This window comes from Malaclemys terrapin, chromosome 7, assembly GCF_027887155.1.
Source record: "Malaclemys terrapin pileata isolate rMalTer1 chromosome 7, rMalTer1.hap1, whole genome shotgun sequence".
Taxonomy (NCBI): domain Eukaryota; kingdom Metazoa; phylum Chordata; order Testudines; family Emydidae; genus Malaclemys; species Malaclemys terrapin.
In genome coordinates this window covers 79,957,317-79,973,124 of record NC_071511.1, presented here as the reverse complement: position 1 = coordinate 79,973,124, position 15,808 = coordinate 79,957,317, and the positions used below count along the sequence as shown (strand labels likewise).

The 15,808-nt window shown below is 45.9% G+C and overlaps 1 protein-coding gene across 3 annotated transcripts in view; it reads left to right on the top strand.

Moving 5' to 3' along the window:
* RTKN2 (rhotekin 2) overlaps window positions 1–15,808 on the top strand; it is a 100,578-nt gene that overhangs the window by 69,597 nt on the left and 15,173 nt on the right. For all 3 annotated transcript variants that reach the window (XM_054033340.1, XM_054033341.1, XM_054033339.1), the window contains exons 8-9: window positions 2,138–2,244; window positions 4,080–4,211. In XM_054033340.1, coding sequence (XP_053889315.1) covers window positions 2,138–2,244; window positions 4,080–4,211 — 239 coding nt within the window. The remainder of the gene's footprint in view (window positions 1–2,137; window positions 2,245–4,079; window positions 4,212–15,808) is intronic.

Sequence of the window (15,808 nt, the reverse complement as noted above, 5' to 3'; positions counted from 1 at the left end):
CACATGCATAAGTGCTTTATTGTACTGGGGGGTCCTAATTAAAAGTTATTTTCAGCAAGAGTTCTTGCCCCTAGGTAGATCCCAGCATTGAGACAGCACAAGTAACTACTAGCAGCCTCAGATCTAGCGTGCTAACCTGGGGCTGCTGCAAACATGGCAGCAGGTAATATATAAAACCCTGGACTTGTTACTTTATTTTGTTTTAGCTCATAGTATCTTTATCTGATACAAGTTTACAGCTTTTCCCCCAAAGAAAACTTCATTCTTTTAGCTTTTTTATTGAAAAGAGGTAAGATGATATCTTGTATTTCCAGGCTTATTACATTTAATAATTCAAAATTTTCTCTAGATATATATCATGTCCTCTGAGAGTCTTTTCACACTTGTACCATGCAGTTGCAGCCCAACAAAGATCAATATTTTAGACTCTTCTTTCCTTAGATTCAATTTTATGTTGACCATAACTTAGTATCACAACCTACCTTGGTCCATGAGTCAAGAACTGCAACTTGACATAATAGGGATTTCTTTGATCTATAATAAGCATTTCTGAAATGGTGCTGAATGGCCAGTCAATGGAACACTAGAATATCTGGGTCTAAACTAAATAAGAAAGGACCAATTATGTTGCAGAGATGAAGGGAATACTACTATACCTGAAAAATGCCTTAGAATATCCGATGAAATTTCTGACTATAGAAGACTATACAGTAGAAATTGATAGGATTACAAATCACAAACTGTAGGAATACAAATGTTAGCTATGATTATACTTCTGCCCTTGTAATCAGGAATAGGATGTTAAGTGCACAGCACTGAGGAAGAGGCAACTAAATCCAGTACAACAGTAATGAGAGGCTAGCTAGCCATACATAAATTGGTCATATGACATGATGAGAAAGGCATAGAAAAGCAGTTTCTTGGTACCTTAAGTGGTTTCTTCTTGGAACCTGTTGTGGAAAGCACAAGATGAGAAATTACTATAAACTTAGTCCAAAATAACATAGGAGTTCGTTTAAGAAATAATTATACCTGGGCCCCTAAAGAATAATGACCACAATTTAATTAAGCTCCTCATTCTTCCAAGAGGGGCTGTACCAATAGCTAGCCCTATTATAGCATATTTTAGGAATTTGCATTTTTTTAAAAAAGTGAGTTAAAAGTGAGGAAATGAAGTAGGTCTAAATGATCTAAGAATTTTAAACATACCATAATAGACATAAAAGGCATGTGTACTTCTTAACAAAAAATGAACCAGAAAGGTAAGAAAAACTATTATAATTAAATTGTAATGTTCAAAAGATTAATCAAGTCATATGCATCTTCTTCAAAAAATGGAAATCCAACCCAAGTGAAGCCTAGAGAAAGGAGCATCCACATGTCAGATAAAAGGTGAGGTGAATATTAGAAAGATTAAGAGAATTTGATGATGAAATAGCCAAATATACACCCTGAAAAATTTTTCAGTATATCAGGAGGGAGTCTGTGTCTGGCTGCATGTGGCTACCAAGGAGTGAGAACAGGGAGATGATTTTTGTATCACTCTTCATCCCAGAGGCTACTGGGGAGATACTTCTCTTGGATAGTAAAGGTGATGCACTGTCAGCCATTAAGGTGTTAGGAAGAGGTGCTGGAACAAATCATTAAACACAACTAGTCACCAGGACGAGACAGCATTCATCCAAGAGTTCTGATAGTACTTAAGGATGAAGTGCCTGAATTGCTAGAAAAAATATGCAATCTCTTGTTAAAATCAGCTGCTATATTGAATGAGTGGAGGCTAGCAAATGTATTTATTTTCAAGGAAGGTGCTAGTGGTGATCCGGAGAATTAGAGCAGTGAGCCTAACTTAAATATTGGCTAAATTGTTTGAAAAGATAATTAAAGATACCCATAAAATACTTCCGAACATAAGAACAAACCAGCATGACTACTGTCAAGAATGGTGCCTCTCCGATCTTCTGCTTTTTGTAGACCTGTCAGTCATAGAAAAGAGAGATAGGACAAACTCCTATTTTCAGTCTTTGCTTATATAAAAAGATTTACTTCTTTAATATGTTCTTAAGTTAAAATGTATGCAGATCCCTAATCTGTGAGTTTATGGTCAATGGTCATAACTTTATACTTTTTCTTTTAGAGGAGTCGTCGTTCTGGTTACCCTTATATGGAAGCATGTGTTGTCGTTTAGTTGCTCAGCCATTCTGCATGGCCAAGGATGTGATGACAGGATTTCTTAATCAGCAGGTAAAAAGAGTTTACTTGATTTATATCCTCTAATCTCCAAAGTTCCCTCTAAATTTTCTGCAAACTCCACTGAGCAGTACATTTTTGTCGTTGGAGAAGTTTACACTTTTGCTTACACTGAACTAATGAATCACTGTGTTGCTGCTACTACTATATATGTGCCATGTTTTAAGTTGCTCTTTTTTTTTTTTTTGGCTGACTCCAAATGCAGCTACCTCCCTCCGCCCCCCTGGGTCCTGCTCCCCTGATTGACAGCATACCCAGCCACACATACCCTGATGCCTGTTTATTTGGCTGACACTGTCCCAACTCACTAGTGCTATTAGCAGCTCCAGCAGGATCAGGAAGAACCAGTCCTTGCCCATCTTGGAAATCAGGAATTTTTGGCATCTCATGATGCAGACTACAGGGAGAGAACAGGAGCCTGAATACCTGTGGGGGACACTGGAGGTTGCAGAAACTGCTGGGGCAGGGGTGGGAAGGGTGAGTTCACAGGTGGAGATGGCGAGTCCTTCCTGTTCAGCCCCATGGAGTCAGAGGGCTCCTGGAGGCAACATCAATCCCACCACCAGGGCTAGAGAGGTTGCACCCCCTTATTTCCTGGAGTTTCTTGACAGGGGAAGGAGGGAGTGGAATGCCTTGGGAATATTTGTGACGGGGAATTTTGGGGAGATCGGGGAGAGTCAATTTGGTAAGTTGGGGGGTGGGGGGTTCCTTGGGGTTGGGGAAGGTGATGGGATACCCAGAAGGGATGTGCTCCCAGAGGAGTGTGGGTCTCTGGGACCTGGAGGGAGATGACCAATTCTACGGGCTTGGGGGGAGGGGAGGTAGGAGGAACTCACCACCCACCTGCAGAGCGGAGGAAGGAGCTAGTGACACGTTGCAGCCACCAGTGGAGCAAAACCTCACAGCCTCTTATCTTGCCACAGCCCAGCAGTCACCTGGTCTGGCCCACCTGCCATCACATTTGCTGTGGGCAGCTGAGTGGCTCAGTTTGTGTACCTGTATTGTATATTCAAGACAGCTGTGCAGCCATGCATGCGTGCAATTTACAGGGAATGTTGCTCATATTAACAATTGACTTTCAGTGGTATTAAAAAGTGAGTAGTTTCCTCTGGTGGTATCTTGAGGACTGGTATCTCTTACTCTAAGTATGCAGGAAGCTGTTATCTTGTGGTGGCTGCTATTAAACACTGATCTTTTAATGGCAATCACTGTGTGGCTAAGAGTAAGATAATCAAATGTTTCCTCAGTGGGATTATTAGTAAAACAGCCTAGATTGCTGCATAAAGACCAATTAATTGTAAGTGCCTAGCTGGTATGAAAATTGGTATGTATAGTTGCATGTCTAATTTTTAAAGTCATAATTTTTAAAATGAGAGGACATTCCTTTGCTCCCTTCCTGTAACTAGCTAAGTTAGTGTAGCCATTAAAGTTTTCTTCTAATGGTAGATTCCATTAGAAATAAAATTACTCTTTTTTTCCTTATCGGCCAACCAGCACATTCCATATTCCAAGAGTACCATGAGACACTATTATTGGCAAAACTGTAAAACACTGAAGGATATTCAGTTAAACAAACATCTGGCTTGGCTGAATGTTACTAATAATTAAGTCCTTGAGTGACACAGTAAAATATTCTGCAGGAGCCATTCCTTTCTGACAATGTGTTGTGCGCAGCTCTGATCTTACAGTCTGATGTCTGAATAGTTCACAAGATGGACTCCATTAGATGTAACCCATGGAAATTCAATAGAACTTTGAGTAATCCATAAATTAGGTTGTTGTTAAGCTAATGTATGACTAGCAACTTACTGAATGTTTCTCCCTTTTAGCAAATGGTAGGAAGCCTGACTAACTGGAGGAGGCTGTACTGTGTACTAAGAGGTGGTAAACTCTTTTGTTATTATACACCCGAAGAAATTGAAGCTAACGTGGAGCCAGCTTTGACAGTTTCCATCAACAAGGTAAATTTAACAGTTTTTCACATAGTCTAATTTGGGTCCCAAGCTGACAAGCTGCAAAGTGCTCTGCAAGAAGCATGTGTGAGGGGTATGCCTTGTATCACTATTAAGGGCACTACAAAATTAAGTCAACCTAAGTTATGTCAATTTACAGCTGTCGTAGTAATTAAATCACTTTTGCATGTCCACACTATGCTTCTTGGTTCGGCAGTGTGCATCCTCACTAGTAGTGCTTGCATCGATGCAGAGAACAGTGCACTGTGGGTAGCTATCCCGCTGTGCAACTTGCCACCATATAGCGCAGGGTGTTTTGCGAAGGGTTTCAATGCCTTATGGGGACAAACGAGTTGTGCAGGGGTAACTGGGAACATGGTTTCAACACCGCATGATGGAGTTTTCTCCATCCCATAATTCTGTCAGCATCCCATAATGTTTCACACCTCTTTTCAAAAGCCCCCCAAACCTGCGTGTCCGACATCTATGTGAGAAGCATGGATCCTGCACAGCTCTGCATTATTGTGACGAGCATTACGAGCACAACACGCCTGATCCTGCAGTATTTGCAAAGCCTCCAGAGGAGCTGCGGGGAACATGCAATTCCTTAGAGGCTAGCTTGCTGTGGGACACAGAAACAATTCAAAATTATTGTTGGCATTCACAGAGTAGTTGCAGACCATGGAGCACTAGTTCTGGTCCGGAGAAACAAGCACTGACTGGTGGGATCGCATCTTTATGCAGGTATGGGATGATGAGTAGTGGCTGCAGAACTTTCGGATGCGCAAGGTCACATTCTTGGAATTGTGTGCAGAGCTCATCCCAGCTCTCCAGCACAGCGACACCAAAATGAGAGCTGCATTGATAGTGAAGAAATGAGTGGCAATTGCTGTGTGGAAGTTTGCAATGCCAGATTGCTACTGATCAGTCAGGAATCAATTTGGAGTTGGGAAATCCACTGTAGGGGTTGCTGTGATGCAAGTGTGCAGGGCCATTAATCGCATCTTGTTACAAAGTACTGTGACTCTGGGCAATGTGCAGGACATAGTGGATGGTTTTGCAGCAAAGGGGTGTACATACTGCGGTGGGCTACAATAGCTGGCACGCATATCCCTATTTTGGCACCAGACCACCTTGCCACCAAGTACATCAACAAAAAGGGCTACTTTTCTATAGTATTGCAATCACTGGTGGATTATCAGGGATGTTTTACCAACATTAACACGGGATGGTCAGGGAAGGTGCATTACGTACACATCTTTAAGAACACAAGCCTGTTCAGAATGCTGCAAGCAGGGACTTTCTTTCCAGATGAGAAGTTTACCATTGGGGGGGTGTTGAAATGCCAATAGTGATTCTGGGAGACCCAGCCTACCCCTTACTCTCATGGTTTATGAAGCCACACCTCGACAGCAGCAAGAAGCGCTTCAACTACAGGCTCAGCATGTGCAGAATGACAGTTGAATGTGTCTTTGGCCATTTGAAAGGCCATTGGAACATGTCATCATGCTTCTTCCTTAGCCTTCTTTGGCTGAGCCGCTCCACTAGTGTGGATGGAGAGAGACAATGCACAGAAGTACTACTGTGAGTGTATTCACAAGATAAATGGAAACTTGGTACACTGAACTCACTCCCCTTGATCCATGCAAGTTACAAGCACTACATTCTCATTTCTCCTTGGGATTCATAGAGCACCGCAGTAGTCCCAGCCATGGTGAGTATGGCTTGGGAGGGAGGGGGTGAGTTGGGACAATAAGGGGGGGAGGGGTAGCTCACGGGCATGTATATATGCAGATAGGGCAATTGAACTGAATACAGGCACAGTTTTCCACATGTGGAGATCATTTTAGCCGATCTCTCACTCCTGAGGGTAACAGAAACTGAAAGGGAACAGCTCTTGCAGACTGGGTTCATATTCTGCTAGCCTGTGTGCTGCAATAGTGCCTGGTGAAGTAATTACTGAGTGGTGTGGGAAAGTGTCTTACTGCGGCGGAAGAAATAATGCAGCTCTCCCCAGAAACCTTCAGAAGAGGATTGCAAACTATCCCCAGGAAAGTTTCCTCGAGATCTCTATCCCAGTGCACATAAACAAACTATTCTTCAGGGCCCCTTCTGCCTTAACTGCACAGGGGAGCGAGAAGCAGAAAGCGAATCTATGTCTATTGGTTATTTCACTACCTCTTCTAGCATGATTAAAAAAGTAAATGAACAGATATGTTCCTGCAATATCAAAACAAACTGCATACTTCCCCTCCATCAGGCTCACCAGGCTGGACTATAGGGACTGGCTTTACTGCTCTGGAGTCAAAAACACGTCCTGCCTCATGCCACTAGATCCCCCAATCGCCTGTCCCCCATGCTCTGCCTCCTCCTCCTCCTTCCTCATGCAACACCACCTCCCCACTGTTCACTCTGGGGCCTGTGACTGCAGCTCCCCCAAAGTATCGTGGTGGTGGGGTTTCCACCGAGGTTGGCATGCAGCTCTTTGTAAAAGTGGCATGTGTTCAGCTCCACACCAGAGTGACTGTTAGCTTCCCTTGCCTTTTGGTACACCTGCCACAGCTCCTTGGCTTTCATGTGGCAGAGCTGCAGATCCCTGTTATAGCCCTTCTCCCCCGCACCTGGAGCGATCTGCTCATACATATTGATGTTTCTACTGCTGGATCAGAGCTGTGCCTGCAAAGCCTCTTCTCCCCACAGAACCAGGAGATCCAACATCTCCTGTATACTCCATGCAGCAGTGCCTCTGCAACATGGAGCCGGCATGGTGAACTGGGCAGTTGCTAGGTGGGCTCTCCATCTCGAGCAAACTGGAAACGGAATTTCAAATATTTGTGGGGCTTTAAAAGGGGAGGGACGTGTACCTGGCCACTGGGCAGCAGAGTTCAACATGGTGACCAGAGTGGTCATGGTGGGGCATTGTGGGATAGCTCCTGGACGCCACTAAAGATGTAAGTAACTCAGTGTCTACACTGACACTCCATTGACCTAAGTGCTATGCCTCTTGCAGAGGTGGACTTAAGTCAGCGTAATCAGTGAGTTACATTGGTGGGAGCAAAATTTTAGTGTGGACACTTACAGAGTTAAGTTGATGTACGCTGCCTTGCGTCAACCTAGCTTGGTAGTGTAGACCAGGCCTAAACAACCCCTTGTAGCTGATTCAGGAGTGGCATGTAAGTTCTTAGCAATGGACATAGGCTCCTTCTGCTGTACTAGAGATGGGTCAAACCAACACAAATCCTCCAGGAGGAAAAAAAAGCCTTTTTCCTTTAGAAAAACTGATACATTATGACAGTTTTTAAGTTACACGTGAGGCATCATGCAGATCTGCACGGTATGTAGGCAATGTTCTCTTAGACTTTTGTCCCCAAATCTGTGGAATTTCTGCAATTTTATTTTAATTGTTCATTATGTTACTTGGCCTTACTCTTAATCATAATGAGCATTAATCAGAAATATTTTAGCTTTTTAAAATAAACTCCTTTTGCTAATAATGATCCAAAATTTTATATAAAACCTGTCTTAACTTACAAACTATGCAAAAGGACTTCAGTACTTTAAAGATGGCACCATTTCTACCATCATTTAAAGATATCATATTTAAAATTAACAAATAGCTCTATCCGAATACACCTCTACCTCGATATAACGCTGTCCTCAGGAGCCAAAAAATCTTACCGCATTATAGGTGAAACCGCGTTATATCGAACTTGCTTTGATCCACCAGAGTGCGCAGCCCCACTCCCCTGGAGCACTGCTTTACCGCGTTATATCCGAATTAGTGATGTATAGGGTCGCGTTATATCGGGGTAGTGGTGTAATCAAAGGTATAGTATATTTGCCGTGTTATTTCCACAGAAGGCCTTTCCAGTGAATGCTACAGTGAATCTGTGCTTTCACAGGATGTTTGTGGTACAATACTCATAAGTGCTGAAAGATTGCAGTTAACACCTCATAGAGATGAATAGAACGAGTTAACATTTTTTCCTTTTGACCTAGTTGCAGATTCTGAGCACGTCTATGTAAGCAAATTGAATGTATTGGGAGATGGTATTACAACACAAGTTGGTCTTGACTCTGAATCCTTGTCCAGTCTAGCATAAAACATGTTTTTAAAATGTTAACTTTAACCAGCACCAGCACATTACTGTAGCCAGGGCAAGCTGTAAGATTTTATTTTAACTTGTTGAGGTGAATCCTTAACAGAAAGGGCACCCTTTCTAATAGTGTTGAATTTTTAACAAAGCTGTTTTGAGTATTTGAGTTAAATAGGTGTTTTTTTTTTTTTTAAAAAACGTGATACAGATTTAAACAACCTGACTAAAAGTCACTTACTCTTTCAATCAGATTTAATTGCATGGCTTCTCTAATGTCGTAGTTGTACCACCCTCCAGTTGTTCATAATGCCATTCAGGGGAAAATATATTAATAGAATTTATAACATTAAAAAAGCAGCAAAAATATTTTAGACTTTTTCAGACCACCCTTGTAGCTTTTCTTTGTAGATCACCATTTTAGTCTATAGCCTAGTTTTGTATTTTTTGCAAGTCAGAGATTTTTTGTCATTTAAAATTACAGCATTCTATTAAGGTGATTGTTCCCCCTGAAGTTATAAATACACTTACAACCTAAAATCCATTTTCATGGTTTTGCCAGGAATTGGTCCACATGTTTGATGCAGATTCTCGTAGAAGATAATATGTATGCGATACATGAATCCATGGCCTTTTTTATGAAAATGTCAGACATTTATGGCTGATGTATATAAGTTGCTAGAGAGAATGAAGAAAAGGAATCTATCTTCAGTTAAATTAAAACCAAATAAATTCACAGTTCAAAACACATACGAGTACCTTTCTACTTAAACTGTCTACTGAAAATATTTTTTTAATGCCAATAGATGTATACTGAGTTTTGTCTAGAAATGTCTGGATATCAGATCCTTAAATGCGCAAAAATTAATCTAACAATACTCGTTTTTACCTCCCCTCCCTGTTGTATGGAAATAGCAATTTAAAAAATAAGATTAGAAGTTCTCTAAAAGTTGACATTCAAGCTAAAATCTCCTCTAGTTGCTAAGATACATAGCGTTTTTTATTCTTAGTGCTGGATGTGATCTCTTACCCTTATTCTTTCAAAGATGGTTTATCTTTAAAATGAATGAACTTGACATAGCCTTACAAGAAACCAGCCATAGAAATATTCACATCAACAGAACTATTCCCTTCCCCCTCTGAATCCAAACTTGAAGTAGCCCTTAACTTGAAAGTCATCACTTCAACTTCAAATGACTTCAGTGCAAACATTGTTGAGCAGGAATGTCTCAACACTTGCAAAAGAGGCGTCATAGAACCTACTATGTTGCCAAATAAATGCCACTGAAGCACTTTATGTTGCATAAGCAACTAGAGCAAGAAGCAATCTTTCCTTGTAACCAAGGAAGTTTGCCGGAGTAAAATCTGAGTAAAGACCTTTGAATTTACCCTTTAAAAATATAACTTGAAAATATGATAGTGTCTCCTTTTGACTTGACATAACTAACATTTGCTTGGGGCTAGGCTTTTCAGTTGTGCTAACTTGGACGTGCTCGTCATGAGTTGCTCATGCTCAAAGGTGCCCAGATTTTCATACTGTGTCCAGTACCAGGTCTGCTGGGGAGTTCTACCCAGGACTGTTGTCACAAGGAAAATCTCTGGGAAATTAATTTTGTTGGAGCCTAATTCCTGGGAGCTATAGGCATAGGAGCACCTTCCAGTACAATAGCTCCACAACTTCACAGCAGCATCTCTGTCCTTCCAGCCAGTTGGCAGGCCCTTTCTCTTCTAGGTCTTACTAGGAATCTGATCCATACTTTCTTCTCTGTGGCCTCCCCCCCCCCGACTTTCAGTTCAACATGCACATGAGGGGGACCCTACCACTGGCCTGATGAAAGCAGATTTCCCCAGTTCACTCCCTCATCTCATGCACACCAGCTCTGCTTCCTTCCGCACTACTGATTGTTCAGGCTTGCAGGCCCAGCTCAACTGAGACTTCTAAAATGTAAAAGCCGGACTGATGGCATCAACTAACCCTGTTTCTCCTGCTGGACCCTCTTCCCCAGTGCATCCTGTGACTGCTCTCCTGCTGGTTCTCCACACCTGTCCTCACATTTTTAGTGACGTGCCTCCAGCCCATCGGCACAGCCTTGAACACATTCCTATTTTCCTCTTACCTAAAGGTATTTCCTATGACCTGGGGTTGTCATGTATCTCAGTGATGCTTTTAGCCCAAGGCCATCATTTTGTACCACCTAACTCTGTCTCCTGTGTCATGGCTAGTCCTGGTGGGGACTCTTCTTTTTTGTCTATCTTTTATTCCTCCAGTCTGTTCCCCCTTCATTTACTCTGAACTAGTCCTCACTGAGAAAGCAAGAGTTGGGGGGCAGGGGGAGAGGAGGGAAAGGTTTGTGGAAGAAGAGTGCAAAACCCTCCTGGCAAAGTTCATTTTCTTCAGTTATCAGAGAAAGGGTTATGTTGATGGCAGGGTAGATTATTCAAGCCAGACTCCCTACCCAAATTGATTGTGTGAGGGGTACCAATATGTTGTCACAAAAATAGTGTGTGTTGAAAAGGACACAACCTCTTGACATTTCTTGACCCCTAAAGTGGACTAATATCTCCTACCTGATCAATAAAGTCTCTGTGGCAGACGTCGCCACAGTTTGGGATCTTGGAAGTAAGAAGCTTAAATCACCTTTGTGGGACTGATTCCTCTTCCACAGTCCTGATTGTGGCAATCTCCCCTGTGGTTAGATCTACAGTCTTGCTACCTGGCTAACAGCCTTGGGTAAGCAGCAAAAAAAAAAACCAAAAAAAAAAACACATGACGATACAGTGGGAATGCAAACATTAGTAAAATCCTTCCAAATCTCTGATCTTTATGATAATCCAAGTGGTATCAATCAATTGAGTTTTATGGTTGCTTGAAAGAATTTGTGGATTTGACCATGGGAAGCAGATCTCATATCCAGATCCCACATGATGGATCTTGCAACATAAATGTTCAAATTGTGTGGTTTTGCAACTATGTTTCAGGGCCAATTGGTACTCCACTGAGGGCTGGCTTGTCATGTGGTGCTGATTCCTTCTCCTTGTTTCTGGCTGCTACATTGCTAAAAATACATCATGTGCTTTCCTAAAGTTCCTATTCTGCATAGGCATTTGCTGTAGTTGTCACATGGATATTATGTAATTACAAATGGGAGGGAGGTGGTTCAGAATGATGAAAGGGAGGGGAGATATCCATGAGCTAATCTGTAAAATGTGATCTTCACTATTAACAAGTTTGAGAGCATTGTTCTAAGGCTAATCCTAATTCTCTGCCAACCTGAAACAAAACTAGGGGAAATTGTAGATTATTTTTGACATGACAGATAAAAACAGTGCACAAACAGACTCTTTTGATTTTAAAGCTATCTTTATCTGTTTCTGGATTAAAACTTGAATAAAAATGAACTGTGTCATAAATGATAAATTGTGTTTAATCTTAGAGTATACAAAGTTTCTAAACTATTTAGCATTTGTCTTGACTTCAGAAACTTAATTAGTTCTTGTGTTTTGAAATGAACCTTCTGAGCTACCCTTCATTGTCCTTCAGTTTTTTCACTATTGACTTTGGAGAGGAGTGGCACTGCTTCTTTAATGGAAGGCCCTCCCTTTTATAACAACCCTTCACATATGGAAATTTCCTGGGAGAGGGGTACTGCCGGGCAAAGGAACTTTGGTTTTGGGACAGTGAGAAAGGGAAGTTCTAAGCTTTATCATACAATGTCATGGAATTTCCGTTCTTCTTCGAGTGCTTGCTCATATCCATTCCATTAGGTGTGTGCGCGCCGCGTGCACGATCGTCGGAAGATTTTCTACCCTAGCAACACCGGCGGGTCGGCTGTGGAGCCCCCTAGAGTGGCGCCTTCATGGCGCTGAATATATACCCCAGCCGACCCGGCGCCCCCTCAGTTCCTTCTTACCGCCCCTGATGGTCGTTGGAACTGTGGAGCGCTGCTTAGCTGTTCTCCACTCTCCCTAGCTTAGTTTGTTGTATCACAGTTATAGTTATAGTTATAGTTCTAGTGTTTATAGTTAAATAGTTAAATAGTTTAAAAGTTGTTCTAGTTGTTCTAAGTAGTTCAGGGGATTAAGGGGGTCGTCTCCCCCTTTCTCCCCCGGCCGCGGGGCCGGGCTCATGCCCAACGCTCCCGGCTTCAAGCAGTGCGCCTCCTGCGCTAAGCCTATGCCCACGAGCGACCCGCACGACTCCTGTCTGAAGTGCCTGGGAGAGTCCCATCAAACAGATAAGTGCAAGATCTGTAAGGCCTTCAGACCAAGGACCAAGAAGGAGCGGGACTTTCGGCTCCGGCAACTCCTGATGGAGGCGGCACTTAGTCCGGACGCTCCATCTACAAGTCAGGCCCCGGCACCTAGCACCTCGGTGCGCAGTGCCCCGGCGGCACCGGCTATGACGACCACGCGAGTGGCGTCAGACAAGCCTCCCCGGCACCGGACCTCGTCGGCACCGCAAGCAGTGCCTCGGCGCCGGTCATTATCCCCGGGGCATAAAAAAGCCCATAAGACGGGGACATCCGTGCCGAAGACGCCGGCTCCCTCAGTGCCGGGGGTAGAGCCGTGTCCGCCGGTGGAGCACCGGAAACAGGTGCCTCCAGCACCGTCGACTCCGGCGCCGAGGCCGTTGAGTCCGGTGCAGATAGCGTCTCCACCGAGACCGGCGGTGATACAGTGCCTCCCGTCGACTCCAGAGACCTTCGCGGCGGCGAGAGACTTAATAGCTCTCACGGAGCCGGCACCGCCTCAACCACCGGCAACGACTGCACCGTTGACTCGCCCGGTCCAGTCGAGGGGGAAACCTGCCTTGATGCGCCCTCCATCGCAAGGGCTGGAACCTCGGCACCGATCCAGGTCCCGAAGCAGGTCCCCACGCCGCTCGCAGTCCCGGCACCGAATATCGCCTCGGCACCGGTCGTACTCGCGGCCAAGATCTTCTTCGCGGCACCGCTCTACGTCTCGGCACCGCTATGATCGTCGGCACCGATCAACGTCGAGACGTAGTTCTCGGCACCGCTACGGTCGACGCTCGACATAGAGAGGCCGCTCCCGGCACCGGGCATACTCCAGGTCCTCGTCGAGGTCCAGATCCGACTCCCGGCACCGAGGTCATCGGCACCGGTCGCGGTCCCGGCACCGATCGCTGGCACCGCGTAGAGATAGATCATCTCCGGACCGGCACCGTGCGGCACCGCAGCCAATGGGAATCGTCTCGACGCTCTCGGCACTGCCGTGGCCATCGAGATCGGTGTCCCACTCCTCGGAGGACCTCTCGAGATCGGCATACCCCCCTCAGGGGCAAGCCGAGGAACAGGACTTGGGACATTGGCAGGACACGACAGGGGACCATTCTCATGGCCCATCTCACTGGTCGTTTTGGACCCCGTGGGCGTACCATCAGGCGCAAGGGGCTCCAATTGCTTCGACCTCTCGCTCCGGTCACTCCATCAGAGGGGCCCCGGAGTCCACCATTTCTCGGCCTCCGCCAGGGGGCATGGAGGCTTCTGGGTCCGCACCACCTGACGCCCTGGACTCAGGCACAGGTGATGCTCCAGCCCAGGAACAGGGAGACCAGGACCAGCCCTTGGATCCTGTTCCACCGGAGGCATCTTCCTCTTCTTCTCCGGATGAGGCAGTGGCGGGCACATCGTGCACAGGCCCACCTCCAATAGATCTTCGGGCTCACCAGGATCTTCTGCGCAGGATGGCCCGTAATATGGACCTGCAGGCGGAGGAGATAGTGGAGGTGCACGACCCGATCGTGAATATCCTTGGAGCGGATGCCCCATCGAGGGTGGCGTTACCCCTGATCTGCACGATTCAAACGAATGCGGATACGATATGGCAAACTCCTGCCTCTATCCCACCCACAGCGAGAGCGGTGGAAAGGAAATACTTTGTCCCGTCTAAGGACTACGGGTACTTGTATACCCACCCCCAACCGTGTTCACTGGTGGTGGAATCAGTGAACGCACGAGAGCGCCACGGCCAGCAGGCTGCAGCGCCTAAATCAAAAGAGGCTAAGCGGCTCGATTTGTTTGGCCGTAAGGTTTACTCAGCCGGAGGGCTGCAACTTAGAGCGGCGAACCAACAGGCGCTACTGAGCCGCTACAATTTTAACTCCTGGAACTCTATGGGGAAGTTTAAGGAGTTGATTCCCCAGGAGTCCAGGGAAGAGTTTGGAGCCATGGTAGAGGAGGGCAAGAAGGTGGCTCGGACCTCCTTGCAGGCCTCCTTGGACATAGCAGACTCAGCTGCGAGGACCCTGGCTTCGGGTATCGCTATGCGCAGGATCTCCTGGCTTCAGGTTTCGGGTTTGCCTCCGGAGCTGCAGCAAACCCTACAGGATCTGCCCTTTGAGGGACATGGATTGTTCTCGGACAAGACGGACTCTCGCCTGCAGAGCCTCAAGGACTCGAGAACAATCATGCGCTCCCTGGGGATGCATGTTGTGGGCCCTCAGCGCAGACCATTTAGGCCGCAGCCTCAGCGCTTCTACCCCCCCCCCGCCTCGTCAGAGACAGGACTCGACCCGGAGGCGAGGGCGAGGTGGTAGAAGAAGGTGGACCAGCCCTCAACCCGGCCAAAACCAAGGGCCACCTAGACCACCTTCAGGCCCCAGGCAGAACTTTTGAAGGTGCGGTCGAGGACGGCGCCCCAGTCATCCCCCAGGATCCAGCCCCCTCCTTCCGGGATCGCCTCTCCCACTTCCACCGTGCTTGGTCCCTTATAACTTCGGACCGCTGGGTCCTCCGCACGGTGGAGAAGGGATACGCTATCCAGTTTTCTTCTATCCCCCCCTCCCACCCCCCTTCCCCGTCCCTCTTCAGGGACCCTTCTCACGAGCAACTTCTTATACAGGAGGTTTCTACGCTCCTGGCCATGGGGGCCATAGAGGAGGTTCCGATAGAGTTAAGGGGCAGGGGATTTTATTCCCGTTACTTCCTGATCCCCAAGTCCAAAGGAGGTCTGCGGCCCATCTTGGACTTGCGCGGACTCAACAAATTCGTAGTAAAGTTGAAGTTCCGCATGATCTCTTTGGGGGCCATTATCCCTTCCCTCGATCCTGGAGACTGGTTCGCCACCCTCGACATGAAAGACGCATACTTTCACATCTCAATTTACCCACCTCACAGACGCTTCCTGCGATTCGTGGTAAACACGGTGCACTACCAATTTGCAGTCCTTCCTTTCGGCCTATCCTCGGCCCCAAGAGTGTTCACGAAATGTATGGCTGTCGTGGCAGCGTACCTTCGTCGGCAGGAGATACAGGTGTTCGCGTACCTAGACGACTGGCTGGTACGCGGTCGCACCAAAGAGCAAGTTCAAGCTCACGTCCACAGAATAGTGCACACATTCAACGAGTTGGGCATCCTACTCAACAAGGACAAATCCACTCTAGAACCTACCCAGAGAATAGATTTCATCGGCGCAGTTCTAGACTCCAGACGTGCACAAGCCATCCTGCCAGACAACCGCTTTGGCACCATCACGAGCCTCATTCAAGGG